Source organism: Chelon labrosus (assembly GCF_963514085.1).
Source record: "Chelon labrosus genome assembly, chromosome: 24".
Classification (NCBI taxonomy): Eukaryota; Metazoa; Chordata; class Actinopteri; order Mugiliformes; family Mugilidae; genus Chelon; species Chelon labrosus.
Window position 1 is genome coordinate 6,246,479 of NC_140357.1, and position 22,680 is coordinate 6,269,158.

General features: G+C 42.9%; 1 protein-coding gene across 1 annotated transcript in view; it reads left to right on the forward strand.

Annotated features, from left to right (window-relative positions):
• The window catches only part of LOC311509381 (rho GTPase-activating protein 6-like), a 73,799-nt gene that overhangs the window by 45,435 nt on the left and 5,684 nt on the right, over positions 1-22,680 (forward strand). The window contains exons 3-11 of the mRNA XM_084574570.1: positions 10,874-11,033; positions 13,890-13,961; positions 16,629-16,777; positions 16,879-17,007; positions 17,093-17,288; positions 17,399-17,454; positions 18,980-19,130; positions 19,213-19,361; positions 21,664-21,843. Of these exons, the coding sequence (XP_084430696.1) occupies positions 10,874-11,033; positions 13,890-13,961; positions 16,629-16,777; positions 16,879-17,007; positions 17,093-17,288; positions 17,399-17,454; positions 18,980-19,130; positions 19,213-19,361; positions 21,664-21,843 (1,242 nt within the window). The remainder of the gene's footprint in view (positions 1-10,873; positions 11,034-13,889; positions 13,962-16,628; positions 16,778-16,878; positions 17,008-17,092; positions 17,289-17,398; positions 17,455-18,979; positions 19,131-19,212; positions 19,362-21,663; positions 21,844-22,680) is intronic.

Below are 22,680 nucleotides of genomic sequence, written 5' to 3' on the forward strand. Positions count from 1 at the left end.
CGTGGAAAATAAAGACTCTTATGGAGACTTTATTCTGATCCTACTGTGTTAAATGGACACGGTGGAAGGAGGCATGGAGAGGGAAAACTGAGAGAATTATGAGCTGGCTGTACTTGGAGCAGCTTAGGCTCTTGCCACTGGTGCGAAAAATAAACCAGCTATTCCCAAATAGGATCAGCAAATAATCATGCACACATCCACAAAAATAAAGACTGAGGTGCTAAGTAAATGCACTCACACTCTAATCTGTGAAAAAAGGAGGCGTTTGTGTCTACACGCAGGCTTGAAAACCGCATTTATCAATGTCCTTTTGTTCTGAGAGAAGTTATCTCTAAAGACAGTCGGAACCTCACTTCCTCAAAAGAAAACAAACAAAAAAAACAGATCTTACGAGTAAAAGTTTATTTGCTTAGACGTGTAGGACGTGAGGAAATCATCTCTGGCAAGGAGGAGGCCCGGTCTATGGTTGCAAAACCAACCTTCAACTGAAACCTCTACCGCCAAACCGTGTGAAATCGAGGGGAAAAAAATGTCAGGCTCTTGACAGGACAAAAAAAAAAAAAAGTGTTCAGGAGACGGCAGCTGTTATGAAAATGACAGATTAACAGCACTAGCTGCTCAGAATTAGAAATTAATTGCCAGAAATTCTTTGCACAATTTATCATGTGCCTCTGGAAAACGTAACACTGGTGGTGTGATCGAGTGAAGTCATGCTTTTTTTTTTTTCATTCAGTCATCATTGCTGTCATGTGTCTGACTGGACAGAACGAAGGGTATCAGTTTGCTAGGTTTTGGAATAATCCAGCAGTTGATTGTCAAAAGTTTCTTGGCAGGCTAGAAGGTGTTTACAACGTGTGTTAATGTGCATAAGGAGGAAACCTGAGTAGCCATGACTGCCGGCCTAAGTATCCTGGTATGCTGGATTTTGCTCCTCACAGATGTGGCCAAAAAAAGAAAATGCAAGTTGGGGCCGCGCAATTTGGATTCCTGCTTTACATCTGAGGCCCGACACGTTACAGCTCCTTGGCACACATGCCAGTACTAATCTCTGCATCTATTATTATTTTTATTTATTTATTTATTTTTTTTGAGGACATTCCAGGATTGATGGAGTGATGCATTATTTCTCAGGGAGTGGTTTCTGTGAGGCCTGTGCCCGTGTTTGTGTGCAAGAGATCCTGTTCTCACGGTGCTGGCATAGGAGAACGCTCAGACCGCAACAAGTTCGATGGGAACCTAATGCCCATGGGTCCACTTACGCAACTATTTTGACTGATTGACTTATAAATTGTACACACACATTCAGACACACTATGTACACATTATACGTATTGGTGGTCTGCTTTAATAGAGGCAAATTGAACTAAACAATTATCCTCCAGTCTGTTTATATCAAGTTAAGTCTTGATCTTAACTGCGTATTTATTGAGTCACAGTTTTGCACAAAAGTACATGCATTGGTGCCAGAAATAGATGATAAATTTAGCCAACTCACACGAAGAATTCCATGCATGGGTTTGAATTAAATAAGACTGCACTCTTTGTGCCTCTGGCTCTGTCGCAAGTAAAATATGAGAACGGACCTCGGTTAATCACCAAATTTGGGAATCAATTCACCTTTTTAAGCAAATGTGCCCAAAAGTGCATCAGAGCACTGTTGTGTTTTATGAAGGTTACCTTAATATCTTTGGAGTTTTTGGACTATTAGTCAGACATATCGAGTTACTGTATGTTAACATGGCCTCTGAAACCTGTGATGAAGATTTTTCACTGTGTTCGGACATTTTTCACCCAGTGATTGTGAAAATATCAGGCAGGCTAACTGAGTCCATTAGTTGCGGTCCTATTGCCAAGTGGAAAATAATGATATATGCAGCAAGTAACTAGATTTGAGGACCAGAAGTCTTTGCAGTATTGACCAAGCTTTAGTTGCATGTAGGTAAACTAGCAAAAGAAGCAGATTGCCCTCTCATACCCTGTCAGCGAGCAAGCTAACCTGTCCTTTTTGCAAGCAAATATCACATTTCAGGGCTTAACTTTTAAGCGTGTTTCAATATTTGGTATATTATGCATCATGTATTTTCAGCTCAGGCTAAATAAAGGCTTTAAACTGACACTTATGCATGGCTGGGAAGCCAGTGAAGCATTGTATTCTTGTTACTAGAGAAGGATTATTGAAAAGCAGGGACAAAGAAGCAACTACACACTTGAACACCGAAGAGGGGCTCTATAAATGTCTGTTGTCTCTTTGCACAGAGTTCCCCAGAGTCTGGGATCGCCACTGGTCGTTGGCTCGGTTCTGTTTGGCAGTGGCTAGGTTACAGCCGAGCAATTTTGAGTCTCACATCACTCCATATACACACATGCATGCACGCAGGTCAATGACTGCTGATGGGTCTGACCATCCCCGTCGCCATCGTACCACTATTTCTTTGTCTGCACCTTTACGCTTAATTATGCTAAAACACACATGATCCCCCAGTGCCCCCCTTCTCTCAATGTGCACACAAACGCACGCTCTGTCACTAAAAATGCTCCACTCTTCACGCTGGATTAGTAATGATTAACCAGCTTTATTAGCTCAGCTGGCTAGTTGGGAGAGAAGAGGAGAATTTACTGACTTGTAGGGCATACAGTTGAGATTACACGCAGTGAGATTACACACATTCCTTGGATAGGGCTGCATTTGTGTGTGACCAACAAGGATGTGCTGGAGGGAAAACAACTGGAGGTGAAAACGGGTCAATGGATAATAGATATTGACAAGGATGTAGACGATGGGATTTGCTTCCTTCATTTGAAGACATGTATTAGGGGAGCCAAAAGTTTTAAAGAGGCAAAATATAGGGTAATTTTATCAACTCAGATCTTGCTTCATATGGATCACAGTTGGCAGGAATAAACCCTCATCCGCCTATGAAGCAATTTGTTCGTTTCCCCATATGCAGCTGACAGTTGGTCACTAACAGACGTTCTAGGCTCTTGTTGCTTAGGTAACCCTCTTGTATATTTCCCTGTCCAAATGCTTCCACTGAAACAACCAGAACATAAAAAATACTGCTAGTATATTCTATTACCACTCCATTAGGGTTAGGGTTATTTTCCTGTGATACACATTTGGGAATTTCTGTAGCAATTGCTATGATTGGCCTTAATTGCATCCTGATCAAAGTTTAGACCACTTCAACGTGTTATCCGCATGCTTTCTTGTCACGACAGGTCTAAGACAGGTATTGTGAAGCTCCGCTTACTCAAATTGCGTCTTTGTATACAGAAACAATTGCTCAAATGAGATAAAGTAGGGCAGTGAATTTAAATATCCATTGTTTATAGCCTAGCACAAGCAGTTTGACGGTTTCCCAACACACCTTGCAAACAAATGAGCGCTTTGCAAGGCAAAGTAGCAGTGAGGTCCAATCCTTAGCATCTGAAGAGCAGCTGCACACTCATCTTGGTGCACAGTGTCATTAAAGGCCTTTCTTGCTGAGCAGTGACTCATTAAAATACGACGAAAGAAAGGCCTGAATTGTTGGGGAAATTTAAATGTGCATCTTCGCACTCAAGCTGTGATGTTTCACGTCCCACAATGCTCATGTATACAGAAAGAAGAGTGTAGCATTACGGCATAGAGAGGAGGCTTTTGCCACACATGCAAAAGGCCAAAAAAACAAGCATGACAATTATGTAATTTCACTGTCAGAACCGAGGGAAAGGTTGCAAGCTTGTGTACAAAAAACACAAACCAACACAAAGGTGAAGTAATTGGGGTTATTATGTGTACATTTTCAGGCTGCAAACATGAGTATAATGTTTCCACCATAACCCAGTCTGCCAAAGACAGCTGATAGAGTAACACGCTGACAGATTTTGGATATAATCTGTGGTCAGTCTGCTATCCGCAGATTGGTTTGAGCCAATACCACACACACACTCATACACACACACATTACCTCAGCTTCTCCTTCCACTAACAACTGTAGTGTTGATACAATACCTGATTTCCTTTGCTTTTCCTTATGTAACCATTATGCAAGACCGTAATTCTTCAAGGTCGGCTCTCATTATAGCTGCAGGCTCTTCACATTAATCTGTCTTTAAAATGTTTGAAGTGCACCTCAGGCTTCAGATGTGCTTGCCAGTGATTAGGGGGGAAAATCTGGAGCACACACTCCCAGTTGCTCATTCTTGTCGCCGAGGCAGCAGGGCCTTATTAAATGCAAAGGAAAGACAAAAAATAATGTGCAGTGAAAGCTGATACCCAAGTGCTTTTAAGAGAAATCTTAAATCCTCTATTTGCTTGTGCAGTGGCCCCTCAGAGCCAGGAAAAATGTCATTAAAATGAATCATTTTGTGCTCATAAAATAACCTTCAACGCTGCATTTAAACTGTTAATTATGACTGACGTTTGTTGGCAGGGGATCTAGTTATTTAAGAAAAAGTCATGATTCCTGCTCCTTAAAGTGCATGCAGTATAAAACTGCAGAATTTACAAAGGTCTTATAAATTCAATCAAGCTGTGCAGAGAAACGCGCTGGAATAGTTCCACGTAATCAAGAACATTAAGTGTGGAAGTCAACATAAGAAAAAAACAAAAAAAAAAAACTGTTTTGACAGTTGTACCCGGCCAAGTTTTGCATTTCGCTTCATCTTAGAAAATAAGATAAAGTAGGTCTGCAACCAGCTGAAGTAAACACCGCTTTGGTTGTCAGAATGTGATTCTCACGGGAAACCGTTGGACAGACTGTCCTTTTCTGCGTGCTGAAAAGAACAAAACTGCCTTGAAGTTGTGTAACTTTGCTAATTTGAAGAAGTATTTTGTTCTCTTGTGGTTTTATAGAAGTGTATTTCATTATAGTACGCTCCACTAAATGTCACATAAATTCAACTGGACCTATGGCAGTTCTATATTCTCTATATTCAAGGAGTGAATTTGATGCATGTTGCTATAAATAAGCATGTCTGGAAGGCCAGCACTTATCAAATCAATATGTTTTGGTTTTTTAAAAGGAATGCTAGTGATGAAGAGGGGCTTGTCAGAGTCTGGAAACAAACTTTCGACACGTTATCTGATAGTTTAGAATTGTTTTCCACCATGTGATTTCTTTTACGACAATGATCACTGTTGGCTTCGAGCTACTATCTCTGATATAAACGTTCCATCAGGAAAACAAGTGAAATCACAGCCGTCCCATTTTTTTGGTCGTCTTTCTCTGACAAGTCAGTACAATTTAAGACCATAGCGTGATGTCTGAAGCGTAAGTCCTGTCCCCTTGGGGGACAACGTCGGGCTTGAACTGAACCACGAATTTCATGCATGTCGTTTGTCAGTTTTATCAAGAAAATCTGTCAAGTCAAGAAAGGTGCAGTTTGTTGTAAAGATAAGAAATGCTGTTTAGTTTTGTGTGAAATTGCAGCCTTCCGACAGCCTTATGAAACCTTTTACGACTCGCCGTTTACTACAGTCAACATTTTTTCTGACATAAGATGCCCTTGGTGGTGTACTGGAATGTGACGGGACTTTGCCTCTCTATTCGATAAACCAGAAAGTTCTCTCAATTAAGGAGCAGGAAGTTTGACATTTCTGCTTATCAATTAATTAATCTTGTATGAAAGCATCCTTAACTTCTTGTTACTTTATATAGTAATCCTTTCAACATTGGTTAGCATACAAGGATTTCCGCTACAACTGCATATAGACACAACCGTCGCATCTAAATCACTGCAGAAGACCATGTTTCGCAATGGAAAAGATAGAATGATGATCACATTTACAGCCATAGCACGCTGTTGTCATCACATAATGCTTCATCGGCATGACTTTCCATTCTGGAGGCTGATAACTGAACATTTTACAGCTAATGATAAGCCTGATGATGCTAAACGGCTTTCACATTGGGGGTTATGTAACTCGTGTATGGATTGCAGGGATCTGTAATTCAGTAGTTATTTTCCCTCAGGCGAGCTTCATGGCCAACCCAAAACAGGTGGAAAAGCATATTAATTGTTAGTGTGTGACAGGTACATCTGCAAACACGCGCGCACACACTAATAGCACCGGCTCACAAGCGAGGTTGGTCAGTAATTACAAGCAGATGTGAACCTTGAGGAGGTTCCAGGTCAGCGAAAGCAATGCATTACATGCATGCGTGAAGCCAACCTATGAAAGACACAGAAGAAGAAGAAAAAAAGAAGTGCAGAGAAATACGTGTGCATTCCTCTGGTTCAGTGTCGTGGCACAGAATCTCTGCTCAAGGGTCATTTTGAGTCAGCTGAAGGGAAAGAAAACAAAGCAGAAGTACAATGTGACAAATTTAGGAATGTTCTTTCTCGTGTTTTTGTGTTCACCCTAAGTGATCGCTTCTGCCTTTGAGGAGTATCGCTACACGTCATCCTTCATGATAGTTTGCACAAAACCCCCCAGAGTGGGTTCAGTTTTACAGATGTGTTGTCGAGATTGTAAAGACTGGGTTGTGTGCAGTCAGTTTGAACTGGGGAAGTCAGACTCTCTGAAGTTTTCAAGAAGGAAATTTTAACTGGAAGGCCCCCACAAGTCAGATTTCCTCCTCATAACGTCACCAGCCTCAGTGAAAAATCCAAGATGGCTTCTCCAGGCAGCAACACAAGAGAAAGCTGCAGTAATGTAATGTTTATTAGAATGTCTGTCGTACACGCAGTACTGTCCAATTTCTACTGGTGGACATGTTGCTACGGTGTTTGTACACAAAATATAAATTGCAATTTCTCACAATGGATAACAACATCATCTTTGTTATACGACTTGAATTGGAATGTGGTCAGCTGAGGTGAAATGTCAGTCCAATGACTGAAGTAGTGTTTTTTTGAAAAATGCTCCCATCTGGGAAAGAACCACGTAAACACGACCCCAAGGTGGACAGCAACTTGGAAAGCCTGCAAAACTGTAGAAGCGTGGTGGATGTGGACATGGCAGACATATTCCAAATGTTAGTTTTGTCATTTGTGGGCACGCAGCTTGCAGAGCCACACTTTGGAGCAAATACAGATGTTTGTTTATGATTAGCACGCACATGTTTGAAATGAATCACGTCACAACACTCCTGATCCATTTCTTTCACTCTCTGTTGTCATGCAAATAATGGGAACAGATATCAATATGTCCCTTAATACCTTCAGCCACAAAGTAACACACACTGGCTCTTGTTGTTTTCTAATGTAAGTGTCTCAGGACATTATATAATCCAAGGACCATGTTAAATAGCTAATTATTGGAGATTGGCACATTTATCATTCAGCTTTTCGTCAAGGTTAAAACTCTGCAAGATTTTCACCCTGGTAACTGGGCTTTGTCAAAACGTCTCCTCCAGTAGAAGCAGAGCGGCACAAGAGCATGTGTCTCTGTTTACTGCTGTAAAAGCCTCAATTGCACTTGAGGGCATGTTTATGCATACATTTGTCTGATGACACGCAGGAGACACGCAGACAGTCATGGAGTCCCATGCATGTAGCATAGGAAACCAATAACAGCAACAGTTTTGTCAATGTGTTGCTATGGCGCCCCAGGCCAGGCATGATTACGCTGATATCTGTGTGGTTTTGGAATATCGAGCGAGGTAGGGCATGTAGCATGTCAATAATGCATCAAGGACAAAGAAATGGTGTATAGCTTTAATCATGTGTTTTATGAAGGCACATTAGCAGCGCTGTCGTTACAACTGGAGGTTCATCTAAAGGTTTACGCAGTGCGTCATAGCAGCAAGTGTCCCACTGTGCATGTGTGTGTGTGTGTATGTCTTCAAGGTGCGTTACCATCGTAATATTTCTCTCACTTCCTGGCCCTTTACATTTTCTGTATATATCTGTTGCCACAGAAACTGACATTCTTTACTCCAGTGGCTTTAGCGCCATTTGTCTGAAGCGGAACAGAAACCAAATAATGTCCAAACAGCATTAGTCATCTAACTGCACGGTTCCGGTCCAGACAGCGAAGCCGTTCATCTTTCCTCTGCAACATCTGTCGGCTGCGAGCACAAGGCAGCAGTGGCAGCACAACGTTCAGCGAAGCCAAATGCACTAAGGCCTTAGATAATATTTCACGCAACGTACACGTCTCATCAAGCCGTTTGCTTTTTGGCTTTGATGAGCTGCACATTCTTTTACCCGACGTATCCGATCCTCTTTCATCCTTCTTCCAATTCTTGATTTACGTTGATTCTATCTCTGCGGATGCAGAATTGGATTAAGCGTAGCAAAGTGGCAGAAAATATAATTTGCTAAACTTTATATCTGATTAGATCTGCAGTAGATTGCAGCAAACATCATTCAAGGGGGTCTGAGAGTTCTATTAAACACAGAGGAAACACAGAAGATGGAAATGCTCAACTAATATCTATATTGCAGAGCCAGTGCAAGATTAAAGATCGTGACTACAAGCCATTTGAACAAAACCTAGGCATTCATCCAATACTGAGAACTGAGATAATGCTAGGTTTATTATTCAGTGTAATGCTTGACATTAGTGGGATGACCAGAATACATGAGCTGTAAATGGATATAAGGATGGATATTAAACCTGATTTATGGCTCAGTAACATGTGACCTCATTAACCTCAAATGAGTCAATGAGTATAATATGAGAACATCATGACCATGCTTGTTTACTTTGCAGCTCATTAGCTCCACTAATGCGACCATCCTAATGACCATCCACTAAGGATAATGTGTATAAAATAGCGGCTGGCTGTCATGTCTTCAAGAGAGAGAAAATTGAGGCCGTTGTCAGTTCGTAGCTGTGAGTGTAAGCTTCTGTCCGAGGACTGAACTATGAGCGCAAAGTGACTTTCAGCACGGCAATCAGCTTTTGCATTCACGTCATTGGATGTGTGACTAGGTAAACTTGGCCCTAGACGAGTACATTTCCAAGGCCAGAATGGATCCTAAATCACTGCTGTGGTGCAGACGAGTGCTTTGGGATTTAGTGACCTGCATGGAGTTGAGTACATGGATATTTTATTGGCAGGGTTCAGTATGTTTAGACTTGGATACTTAATGTTACTCCCTTTCAGTGTTATTCCATTGTGGAGAATATGGGTTAAATATCATCCCATGGTTCAAAGCTGCGTATTCAATCATTTGATAATTAACAAATCAGTTGATTTTCTCCATTTCATAGCGAGCCACTACTAATTTCACTGAGCAAATATCAAGCAATGTACAGACTAAATAATATATCATCCAACGTTTGTGTGCTTATTTAGTTTAAACATACTGTTTGTCTTCAGACCATCTCGGTTTGTAAATTTGAATGGGTGTCCCTGCAAGTCACACACACACATCCAGCTCGTTGTTTTGGCAGGATCCAGCAGTGATACCGGGATCCAGTCTCCCCTCTTTGCTCCTTGGTCAGCATTCCACTGGGTTTTGTAGGTTGACACTTAAGAACTGAAGCTCATCCATCCCCTTCAGGAATCCTGCTGAGCAGAACCAGCTCGACGGAGCGGAGGCCTCTTATTTAACTTTTCCAACTGTTTGTCTTTTCTTATGCGCTATGTGTCTGCATGTATGGCTGCGTACCGGCATGTGTGTGTGTGCCCTATCAAGCTGTGTGTGAGGTCAGGCTGGAGGGAAAAGTGTTCAGTGATAAGGAACGGCATACATAGGCGTACGAAAACACACAAAACAGCAGTGGTGGATAAAATGCTTTATTAAGGGGCGACACATGCAACTTGCTCAGTTGGACGCGCACACATTCAGGTGGCCCTCCAGGTTCCCTATGTCCACATGTTTGGATTGATGGCTGAGTGATGGCTCTGTTGACTCAGTGCAGTTAAAAAATGGGAGTGGGGTTAAAAAACAGGAGAGCTGACAGCAGGAGTCTTCAAGAAAATATTGTTGATAGAGGCACGAATGTAAAAAGTCAGGTCTTGACTTATAGCGTGTCTAAGACTCTCCCGTTTTTTCTGGAGTACTTAAAAGTAAACATCATCCAAGAGAGGGAATTTTATTTTTTCAAGAAATAAAACCAAGATTTAAAGGACTTCCTGTCCGCTTGCAGCGGAGCAAAAATAAAAAGCACATAAACACAGACACATTAGAGCGCACTTGTAAGCCCTCTGTCTGGATAAGGCATTAGATAAATTGCCGCAATGTCTCCTCTCTTTCTTTCCCCCCACTTTCTTAACCTTTCCTCCTTCCTGACCTGCTCTCTTAGCAGACGCAGAGGAATGCATGACCGCTAATGTTCATCAAAGCCAAAGCTGCCTTCTTTTTTTTTTTTTTTTTTTTCCTCCAACAATTCATTACCATTCACTTCGCTTCAATTCCTCCTTGACCGCAGCTTAAGAAGAAAGTGAACATGTGTGTTTCTGGACACTGAGGGCGAAGCATTTGATATGCTCTCACCCTATACTTGCAACATCGCCTCCTCCACATGCATTTGCAGTGCATACTTATGGAGAGCATATTGCAAAGCCATCAGTGCAAGGCCACTTAGAAAACTAAGATGTACAAGGTGATCCTTAGAGAAAGAGAACTTTTCTTTGTGCGTGTATGTCTGTGTGGACGACATCAATTTTATACATTCATTAAAAAAAAAAAAAGATCGCTCCAAACTGATTAGGCCTACCTTTGCAAGCATGCAGGTGAATCTATGGTGGCCACCAGGTGCCACTAGCTACTAGCTATAATCCTAAGAGTAGTTGTTTTACTATTTCATATTTAATATAGCAGGTGCCCATGCCGCATTAATTTGTCACTCAAAATTCATTTTGTGTTGCATTGGAAGGTTTTCTAACATAACTATAACACCCAGCATCCTCATCACACAGAATCAGCCCTACGGCTCGATCGTCTTATCTCACTCTTTTGTTTTAACTTCTGTTTTGCTTTTCCCTCCCAGGGTGATTTCACCTGGAGCAGCCTGTCGGGACGGAGCGTGCGTCTCATGCCAGTTGCCATCCAGAGCCTGTCGGAGCTGGAGAGGGCCCGGCTGCAGGAAGTGGCCTACACCCGTTTACACCAGGACTATGACCTGGGATGTCAGATAACCATGCCAAAAGGTGGGAGTATGTATGGGTTTTTAATTGAATGCCTGCTTGTGAGCTGTGGATGGATGGGATTTACCGCTTTAACATGCTTCAGATAACGTGTGTGTGACTGTTAACTGGGACAAAATACATCTGTTATTTACCCCCCAACTTTTGTATGTTGCATGCACTACTCATTTGATAGCTTTAACAGAAGGGTGTGCAGAAGTGTCCCATAAAGTAAAACCAACGCTCAAGCCTCTCACCACATCCTCCTAACATCCTTCAAGCGTACTTAAGGGAAGTCGTGTCATGGTCTATGTTTGGGGAAGTTGTGACAACACATGAATTTAGATGTAAACCATACTTCACATAGGGATTGGGTGCTTCCTGTTTGACCCCGTCTCCTCGAAATGACACGCGACTCCCTTTCCGCCGTGGCTGAGTGCAGTCAGTCAGAGCACTAGACACCACGTACACAGTGAATGTTGCAAAAACAGGCTATATTTGACCCATGCACTCGTAAACTTAAAAACTAAACGATTAAGCTCTAGGAAAATTACAACAACTCAATTCAAATCTAGAAAACTCGGGCAGAGCACTGCAGAGAAACGGCTGCTGTTGGTGGTTTCCCACTGGGCCCACCCATGCTATAAATGTCCATGTGCATCACAGTTTATAGATAGAGTGAAAATATACATAATCGCACTCAATAAAAAAAAAGAAAGAAAGAAATTGGCAAAGCATAGTAAATAAATAGCAGTGAGTGGATAACAAACGCAGTGCAGTTATTAAAAAAATAACTTCTGACAGGACACCGGCAAGGTCCACAAAAATGGACTTGGCTCGTTGTGTCACGGCCTTTTGACTATTTGCTCAAGTAAACTCCTACATTGCCCATAATGCAACTCAAACATATCTTGCATCGGTTTTGCTGTTCTCAGATGCCCAATTTATTCAAAATCCTTAAACTGCACATAACTCAGGCTTGTTATTTTTTCTTCTTTTTCTTTAAATGTCTTTTGAATTGCTTAGATTTACTTAAATATTCCTATGGGTTCTTGTATTTCAAATAAAACAGATTATACACCTGTAGTTGCACGGGCTCAGATGTGCACCATGCACAGCGAGGGCTGTATTTGTTTCACTGTATGGCCGTGGAGTGGGTGCCATAGCAGCAGTATAGTGCAGCCAGTGGATTATCCAGGGCCTTGCATTCCAGCAGAAGGTTAAACCACTCCCCACCATGATTTAATACGTACTTGTCTGTGTTGCTTATGAATTCCAGAGCCCCTGACGGCCGCCATGTGCTAGCAAGGGAGATATTTCAACTGTGTAAGAGAGCGAGTGTGCGTGCGTGTATGTGTGTGCTTTCAGCGCTTCTAATGTGTGTTTTCCAGCCCCACCGTTTCTAATATTTATCCCAGCACCAGGGGTCATGTGTCTAGTGTTTCGTAAAGAACGAAAAGCAGATTAAAGATGGAGAAGAAAACGAGGGATGGGATGAGGGTGTGATGAGATGGAAAGGTTTGGCGGACAGTTTCACAACTGGTCGGGAGTTGGGTGCGTGGAGGTTTGGGGGATTTCCATACGGCTTTGGGAGCCATCTGTCAAAAATCTAAACCATTTCCTATCTCTCTTCTCTCTTTCTCGCTGCCCTCCGTCTCCATCGTTCTGCTTTCTTTCTCCTCGTATCTTACACCCCATCTTCACTGTTTCTCATCTATTTATCTCGTATCCAACCAAAGATTTCCCATCTTCTCCTGCGCCCAAAACCTCTGACTCCTTTACAGCTTGCAGACTTCTGTAAAGATACACATATCAGCAGAGTGGCAATAAATTGATTATTGAGGAAGAGCTGCTTGTTCAGATTTGTCAGATGCCCGGAGAACCTGCTTTTCTTGCGTAAGCTGCTAGCTCTACCATCAAGTGTGTTGTGGGAGTTGGATAAAATTTCCTGAGCACCACAAATGACTCATTCGATACCGCTGAAGGGAACATCTGGGGTTCAAACTGAGGTTGCTAAACCAGCGGATCAAGGCGAAGACGCCAGTCCAAAAAAGATCCAATGCGTGACGGGGTTGTATATGAAAGAAATAGCAGAGTGACAGAATGATTGCGTTGAAAGTTGCTGAGGTTTCCGCAAATCCTGGATCCCGCCCAAAAACGAGGAAGACTTCAAAGTTGCACGTGTCATTTCCACAGTTTCCTAATCATTAATCAGCAAATTCGGGAGTCATTCATCACGTTGACAGCTGACGGTTGCCTCCTCCTCTCACGGCATTCCACCAATACCTGGATTTTAAGCTCTCTGCATAAATGTCCTTCACAGAGCACGTAATGTGATTGTTTGCTATAACACAGCTGTTTTTCGTTGGATTCCCTCGGCACTTGTAGCACATCAAATGTATGTGTAGTATGCAAAGTACACTAACACCCTTCCAAACCAAGGCGAGACTAGCAGCGGGGGCTTGCAATAATTATTTTCTTTGGGAAGTATGAAAAAACGCTTGGCTTCTCTTATTCCTCTTTTTCTTATTATGTGACGAATTATTACTTTACATTTATTTTAGTCATCTTTAATCAATCAGGGAAATGCTAAGATTAAGGGAAACCAGGCCAAGGAAAATCCTCACACATATTGGCCCGTTTAGATAAACAGCATAAGCGATTAAATGTGTTTTGATAGTAATTTTTTGTGCAGACTACTACTGTCTGACGGCTCAGTTAAATGGAGTTCACGAACGGCTTCCCCCCTTGCGGTTAATTTATGTCTGCATTCCTGACATAAGCTTATTAAATATAATAAGGGAGACGAGATACAGCAGATAAGGGAGCCATTTGTTTCAGATGATTTATTCACTTGTGGGTTTTTTTCTTCTGACTCAGATGGACAGAAGAGGAAAAAGTCACTGAGAAGGAAGTTGGACTCGCTCGCAAAGGAGAAGAGCAAAGACAAAGGTATGCCAAGTTCTTTTAATAACCGCTCTGAGATCTTGCCAGTTGACAGGGTTCTCTGTTCCGTCTCTCCTCTTTTCAGTCGTTCTTTGACACGACTCTCTCCATCTCGCATCTCCTGCCAGAGCGGGACAGAGGGGCCAGTCTGTGGTCTCCGCCCCTCGGGCAGGTGAAGAGCGAGGTTATGAAAACAGCGTTTCTGTTTACTGGGCTTCGACAGTTTATATTTGGCTTAAGTGGAGGGACTCCTTGTAAGGGGACTGGCTCTGAGGAGCAGGCACTCTGCTGCACTAAGCAAACTCTGCATATTTGGCAGAAAGAGGAAGGGATCTTCGTGAAAGAAGATGGAGCAAGAATCAACATATAAAAATAAATGGTGAAACTGTGGAGTCTGTCTCATCCACATGTTTCTGTTTGCCCTCCTTGCTTCAACCACTGCAGGTTTTGCATCTCCTGCAGTTATGATTGTGTAATAGTGTGTTTAGAAGAATCTAATAGGTTTTTTATACAGTTTTAGTATGAATAAAGCTAATGATGTTTTGTTGTTGCTGTTCTTTGCTGCCACACGATGTTCATGCAACATTATGGTTGGTGCATTTTTCTTCTGCAAACAAACTGGGACATCAAAACAGTGTCATCATTTTTTATGCTGGTGCTTGAGGTGCTTTTTCTACTAGCTGCCATAACAGAGTATAAACAACAGATGTGCCAATTGCACGTTGATGCTGCACCAATGGGCGAAGAGTTGCGTGCATAGGGGCGACGGCAACAGGCACAAACTTAGCTCAAAGCTCCAAAAACACTTGATGAGTACCCATAATGCAACTGAACTGCGTGTTTCGTTGGACCCTTCATTTCCGGTCGATCCTGTTAGTAAAGTTAAATTGCAATTATAGTTTTGGCTTGGCGCAAACCTGATTGCACCTATATAGTCATCTAACTCTATTTTCCGTAATCGGTTACTAAAACTGTTTGCAAATAGTTTGGAAATGAAGCCATTTGTGGATGCTACGTACCTTTTTTGTTTGCTCTGCAATCTCTTACCGCTGTGTGGTCTGAAAATGATGCTTTGGCCATGGGAGTGTTGTTGATGAAAGCTGCGTCGTTTGTACACACATTGTTGAGTCGGAGCTGATGTGAAAAAGAATCATGTTGTTCTGCAGTTATTTGTGTACATTTACAGTAAAACTGTGAGGGTAAACCGAGTGAGGTTTTCTCCTCCACTGCATGCCTGTCTCTTCCCCTCCAGAGCCCCTGAGGCTCAGTTGTACCTGTGGTCTAAACTGCCAAAGGATTCTAAGTTTAATTTTCTCCTGGGGTTTCTAAATACCAGCCCTGCCTTTCACTTTGAAGCAGGCTCAGCCTTTTCTCTGCAAGAGAGACACGCACACACACAGAGAAAAGGAAAATGCTGCTGCAGAAATATGAGCTGTAGGTATGTTCTGACCAGCCAAACTGTAATTGCAAATATAGTTTAATAGCTGTTAAAACATGCTTCGAGTGCTGCTTAAGGCAGAGTTTTTACCTCGGAGAATATCAAACAAGTTGTCAATCACAGCAAAGCTTTACTAATTGGTCTCAAATACTTCTTGGCACTTTCACCGTGTTGCGCTGGGAGGTGGAGGTGAACTCCACCCATCTGTACACAACTTTCCCGAGGCTGTGACGTGATTGAGCGGAGAGATCCAGTTGATTTAAACACACTACATGAACATGAATAAGAAAACCGAGGGCTGAAGACCAAGACTGCTGCTCCTAAGATACTGTAGGCCTGGAAAATGTAGATTTATGAAAATCCGACATGACTTGATAAATGTGGTTTGGCCGTTGATGCTCTGTGAAAGGGTTTACACTGGCAAAGCCCTGTACATTCAGCAAATCAGATTGCGTATATACTCACATCTGTGTGTGTGTGTGTGTGTGTGTGGGTTATGTAAGCCCCGTTGCGAGGCTGCAGAGCGAATTCGTTGTGTCACAGCGTTAGTGGTCATGTTGTTCATGAACCACAGCCCTACACTTGCGGTTGTGGAATGCATTTCGCTGTCTCTCTCCGTCCTCCTATGCCTGTTCCTTTACACTCACGCTGCACATCTGGACAGTTTTTGCTTCAGCTGTTGGCTCAGGCTTCGGGATTGTGTATAATGGAATATAAAGCCTGTGATGGCCCTGTATGACATCATTCTACTCCGAAGCGAGCCCCACGCAAAATTCTGCGCTTGCATGTGTACACCCATCAGTGGTGCAACACCAATTTTCATTAAATCCAAAGTTAATTATCGTGGTTTTGCGTTTTCTGCCTGGAATACGTCTCTTGCCAAAAAAAACTCCGTGCAGCCTTTCCCCCACTTTAGAATTAGGGAAAACGGAACAAAGGAATAAGATGTTATTTAGTGTTGAACAGCTTCTAAAAATGAGCCTGCACGGAGAACATGACATTGCTTGTGGCTGAGAGAAATCCCAGTTGTTATTTTGGTCAAAGGCACTAGAATTAGTGGGCTGTCGTTGCTGGACTCATGCTGGCATTCAGTCTGTGATGTCTTATTTTGGAAAACAGATGCAGTAGTTTGAGCATGCTTTTATTGAATGTGTTGCAACAGAAACGATCAAGTTTAATATAACTGGAGATTAGTCTGTTGCTAAAAAAAAGTTTAATGATCTCTTTCTTCACAGAGTGCATACCCCAGGCCTTCAGCATACCCCTCTCGCAGGTCATTACCAATGACAGAGCACACAGGCAGCGTCAGGATGGTTATCGTCAAGACCCGCCACCGAGGGAGGAGCACAAAGACTCCTCCGACCTCGTCTCCTCCATTTTGCAGGTCAGTCAACCTGTCCTTAGGCTCAAAGAAATCCTTTTCCCAGTTTGAGGAATGGGTGGAGGAAGAAGCCTAATCAAATTCTTGGCTCATGTGTCCTGCAGTTTGCCACCAAGCGGCCATCCAACAAGGAGTTATCCAGCAGCAACTCCTCCTTGAGTTCCACATCAGAGACGGCCAACGAGTCGACGTCACCCAACACCCCTGAAGCTGCTCCACGAGCCCGCCGGAGGGTGAGTAATTAAAATTCTTCCCACTCTGACAGGTATTTCTTTGCGTGCCCATTTTGTTTCAACCAAATGCATGATTACCCTCCAGGGAGGCATGTCTGTGGACTCCATCACAGACCTAGACGACAACCAGTCCCGCCTGCTCGAGGCGCTGCAGCTCTCCCTGCCGGCCGAGACGCCGAGCAAGAAGGAGAAACACCGGGACAAAAGGTTGAGCCTCAATCCCATTTACCGGCAGGTTCCCAGGGTGGTCGACAGCTGTTGTCAGCACATCGAAAAATACGGTGGGTAACTTTTTAACTACTGTGACCGTCTTATCTCCACCTCCAATATTTCCTCATATTCTGCTCTGTTTATACTTGAATCATTGAAGTTGTTCCTCTTTTCCACTCAGGTTTGCAGACTGTGGGGATCTTTCGGGTGGGAAGCTCCAAGAAGAGAGTCCGACAAGTGGGTATTCTTCAGTTTTTCGTGCAAAATAACCAATAGTTGACAAATTTATGCTACCAAATGTTCTCCTGTTGCATCGTATTAATCCTTCGTTTCAGAGCAAAACACACGTACAAATACACATTTACTGAATATGCCTTAAAATGACTCATATCCAACAGAGCACCTGATGTTGTACTTGTTATTCCCCTTACTCCCACACCTTTCATTATTTGTCGCCTTTGACTCCAGTAAAATGCATGAATGTGGATTAAGCTTAATGGAGCAATCAGTGTGGGCGGTATGTTTGCACAATCTTTGGCGAAATTCGTAGCAGGTGGATAGAATAAGAGCCCCTCATTGGTTATGGAAGGGAGGGAAGGTTATTCATTCAGTAACCACCACAGAGCACTATGACCTTCAGGTCTGCACTATGGCAGGGCTAACACAGAGAGACAGACAACCATTCACACTCACACCTACGGCCAATTTAGAATCACCAATTAACCTAAGAGCATGTCTTTGGATGGTTGCTGTGAGGCATCAGTGCTAACCACCACACCACTGTGCCGCCCACACCACTGGCATCAATTAATACATTTTTCACTTATTATAATATAGGAGCAGACTCGGATCAGTTTATATGTATGACTGGATGACTTCCTCTTCCATTTATTTAAAACAGAAATCATTTTCTCTTGCGTTTGCCCTTCACTGCTTTGAAGGGGATCTCCTTCACGCTTTGCAACAACGATTTCACGACTCATCTCCATCAGTTCAGATCAATAAATTACAGCTGTCTGGTCATGATGAAAGATGAGTTCACCTCGCGTCATCGCATAATTTATTTAATCATTTCGTTCCATTTAACACATTGATCTGCTGTATTCTGTCAATGCTCACAGTATTGTTCAGCTGACTGGAAACAACATTTAAAGGATGGGGAAGGGGATGCAAATAGAAGAGAATAAAATCAAATTATGTATTAAAATCAGTTATTTTTTAATTTATAATCACACTTGGGTTTAACTCTAATAAACTGCGCCCATCGTTAAATGTTCTATAAGAGGGACCACTCTTCATCTGTGCTTGTTTATAAGACCCTGTCTTTATTATACACTCACTAAATGAAATGGTTTGTATTCACACATCTGTATAATGTGTATGACAAGTGTAAGTCTCCTTGCGTTCTCTGCAGCCATGTGTTGATACTATTCAGTGTTGGGTGAAATGTATTTACTCCACTTACTGTGAATGTAATGTGAGGACTGCTACATAAGCGAATATGCAGATGTGTATCCATCGTTGTGACCAAGAATAGGCTTTGTAATTCTCTGGAAGTCACCCAACGGTCAGATGGCAAAGATAACAATCCTGGTAAAACTAGTATGAACAGAGAAACTACCAGGTCCCTTGGAGGACCAACAGGAAGCGAGCGTGTGTGGGTGTGTGCACTACCTAGAATATAATGTCTATTGTTATGTGAAGAGGATGTTTTTGAATCCCCCCTCCTCTTCCTTTCTTTCTCCCTTGCTTTCTCCTTCAGCTACGTGAGGAGTTTGATCGCGGTGTTGACGTCCAGCTGGATGAGGAGCACAGCGTCCATGACGTGGCTGCTCTTCTGAAAGAGTTCCTCAGGGACATGCCGGACCCGCTTCTAACCAAGGAGCTCTACACGGCTTTCATTAACACCACATGTGAGTGCCGTTCCCCCCTCTTAACCCCTTCTTCATCTTCAGCTGCGTATCCTTTTCCTCACCGCTCTAATCCGTGCCGCAGTGGTGGACACGCTCGAGGATCAGAGTGTCACTCAGCTTCTGATCTACCTGCTCCCGGCGTGCAACAGCGACACTCTTCACCGCCTCCTGGAGTTCCTGTCCACCGTGGCTGCCCATGCCAACGACCAGCGCGACAAAGACGGACAGGAGGTGAGCGCCAAACCGTTTCCAAACCATCCAAATGTAGTTGCTCCACGTTCCATGTAAACATGTCCAAACAGCTTGTGGGCAGCTTTGTTTCCACCTCATTGGGAGGAAATTACCAAATAATTGATAAGGAGCAGTTTGAGAGGGTGGATTGTGTGTGTATATATATATATATATATATATCTTGCAGTGACTATGACATCCATAACAAAACAGAGCTAAGACAGAGCTGGCATTCGGTTCTTGGACTACTACCGGCTTTACAATGTACGAGGAAGGCACAACTCTTAATGCCAGAAAACACCTCATCTTGGGGGATGTGTGATAAATATTTTTCCATCTTCCTTAATAACCAGGAGCACAATGGGGATATTTAAATATTCTCTGGTGCTGCTCAGAGCGATTGCAATCTTAAACTAATTCTTCAGGGATATAATCAAACTATGAGTCAGCCCTGGCAGACAATACCGTAGGTGTTACTAAAGTGCAGACAGGGGAAGCCAGAGCCTTCCTTCAGGGAGATTTATAATGGATCACTATCATGGTTTGCTCTGAGCCTCTTAGGGAATCTTTGTGCCACAACACACAATGATATATTAGACAACCACTTAAGGCTCCAGGAAGGTGGTGTTAAATAGAGCTTTGGAAACGCAGGCTATTCGTGTCCATGTTGGTGCTGTCCTTGGTTCTTTAGCCGTGCCCCTTGCCTGGGACAAAGTAAGTCTTTGTAGTGGAGGGAAACTGAGTGCTACCAAGTGAAACCATGTTTTAATTTGTTGCTGTTGTCTGAGCCTCTCGTTGTCCGTGCTTTGTTCTTTTGTTTTGCGGTCTTTGTGGTGAACCCTGCTTTGTTTGTTCCCCGTTCAAGCCGACCTTTCAGCCAATTTGATCCGCGCATTGCGATATCGCCCAGGGGCTGTTGGCTTGTTGGCGGAGCACACAAGCGTAGCTCCTGCGCTGGCTGAACACTCATAATTCTTCACCTTGTGGAGACGGAGAGCTACATAAATAGACACCCATGACGAATTGGATGTTTTGGTCCGTAAAATGTTTTTCTGAGTTTGCTATGGAAGAATTTGCCAGGGTCTTGACGTCAACCTAGTAAGGCTCTTTTTGAACTTCATCACCCAAGATTATTGCCCAACCTCACTAAAGCTCCTGTGGCCCATCAGTGAGAAAAGCAACTTTCTGCATAAGGGTTTCAAAATCTGGATATCAGGTGTCCACATGCTTTGTTCCACATTACATAAACACATTATACAGTAGAGAGAGAGTTTATTTTGCATGAGAAACGGAGACTGTTTTTGTCATGTGTGTGCACAGATGGAAGATGGTGTGTCTCTCCCTTCTCAGCAGTATCTGTATCTGAGACTCTGACAGGAAGTCCGATGGTTTCACACTTGGCTGGGACAACGCGTCAGTACTTTTTGGCCGCTTGTTGCTTCCATCTCCCCGTTGGGACAGGGAGTGGAAAGGGAGGAAACTGGGCTAGAGGCTGAAAATGAATTTATAGCTCCAGACGTTCTCCAAGATTTGGAGGGGTTGTAATTTTAGATGCTAACTGTGTCACAGGCTCATCACCCGAAGCTATCAGAAACTGAGACAGTGCGTTTAGCGTTAACAAACCCTGTGATGTCCATGTTTAGCTCGAAGTGACAAAAACAGAGAGGGGGATGTGATAAGAAGTACAGAAGTTGGGCGGGAGAGGTGGGAAGTTGAAAGGATGGATGGGAACTGGAGGAGAAAGGAGAGAGAGAGAGACACGAGGGGAGGGGAAGAAATTACTCCAGAGTAATCACAGAAACAAAGTGATATCATTTCATCACTTGTCATGTTTCTTATTAAAGTTCTACTCAAAGGGAGAGAATTGGTTCCTGATATCTCTGGCAGACTTTACAAAACATATGCGTCAGTGGTACTGTTTCTTTTTTTTCCTTTGGAGTAAAACTTTTGCATCATAAATATTTGTCCACTGACTAATCAGCCTCAGTTGTACGTTTTGCTTTTGCACACTATACTTGGAGTCAACACTTAGCTGTACTTCATTCTGCCTTGCCTATTCTGCTACGAGAATGCTAAGTCTTGTTTTGGGGTTTGTTGCATGTTGTAATCAGTGCACCTCCATCCTGATGTGTAATGAGTTGTTAGATGCCATCATAATATGCATCTCAATTATGCAAATGTAAAATCTTTTTTGCTATATTTTCTACCCATTTATTTGGTTTGGAACGAATGTTGAAAAGTAATCAGTAGTTCCGAAGAAGAAACATTAACAAAGATCTTCGTTTGTGCGTCTGAATTTCAGATCACAGGGAACAAGATGACATCTTTAAACCTAGCCACCATCTTTGGGCCCAACCTGCTCCACAAACAGAAGAACTCAGACAAGGAGTTCAGCGTCCAGAGCTCAGCCAGGGCCGAGGAGAGCATGGCCGTCATCGCCGTTCTGCAGAGGATGATCGCGACCTACCAGACGCTCTTCATGGTCAGGCTTTCATCCGTCTCAACACAGCCTCACATTCACTCATGCACACTTTCCCGCTTGCATTCCTCTGCAGGCTTAAAGTAAGACAATCCTCCCTGGCTTTGCAGACAATGGTTGTGGCTTAGATAGTAAAAACAGAGCCTTGCTTGGTTTAGTAGCGAGAAACAGAAAAAGACACTTTAAAGGGCGAAGGTGAGAGATGGACGAGGAGTGTTCCCGGTCAGAATATCTCCCACGAGAGAGTAAGAGCCAGAACTTTTCATCCAGATACTTGAACTTGTTCTTTCCAAAATAAAAACAGAACATTGGAGCATGAAATCCTTTATGTGCTGTCAAAAGGGGTCACGCTTTTGCACAGATTACTGCCTCATCAGTTGCTTTTGTTCTTTTCTGTCCCTCAGACAGGCAGACAGGCAGATCGGGTCATTTCAGGTCCGAAACTTTAAACCGTGATGTTTTGTAATCTGCCACTGCCGTTCCCCGGAGGCTTACATTCCTGCAGTAAGCCAATGAAGAGCTATTAATCGCATACAATGAATCGAGACTGACTTGCTCAGTCTTATTGAGTAGAAACAGATTTGTTAGCAGCTCGTGTTCTATGAATGACATCTGAAAGCTGTTTTGTAACCTGCTTATGCCTGAGTTAGGAGTTTGGAGTTCTGGTAACATTTGAGCAAGGAAATCATCCCTCAATGTGTTTCTGGACGGTGTTCTTTCCACATGTCTGACAAACATAAAGTTCTGCTAATTTGAGGATCAGATGACTGTGAGGTCTTGAACAAGCAAATCACTGGCTATTTTTGCTGAAAGGGGAAAAATAAATGGACGGAAAGGTAT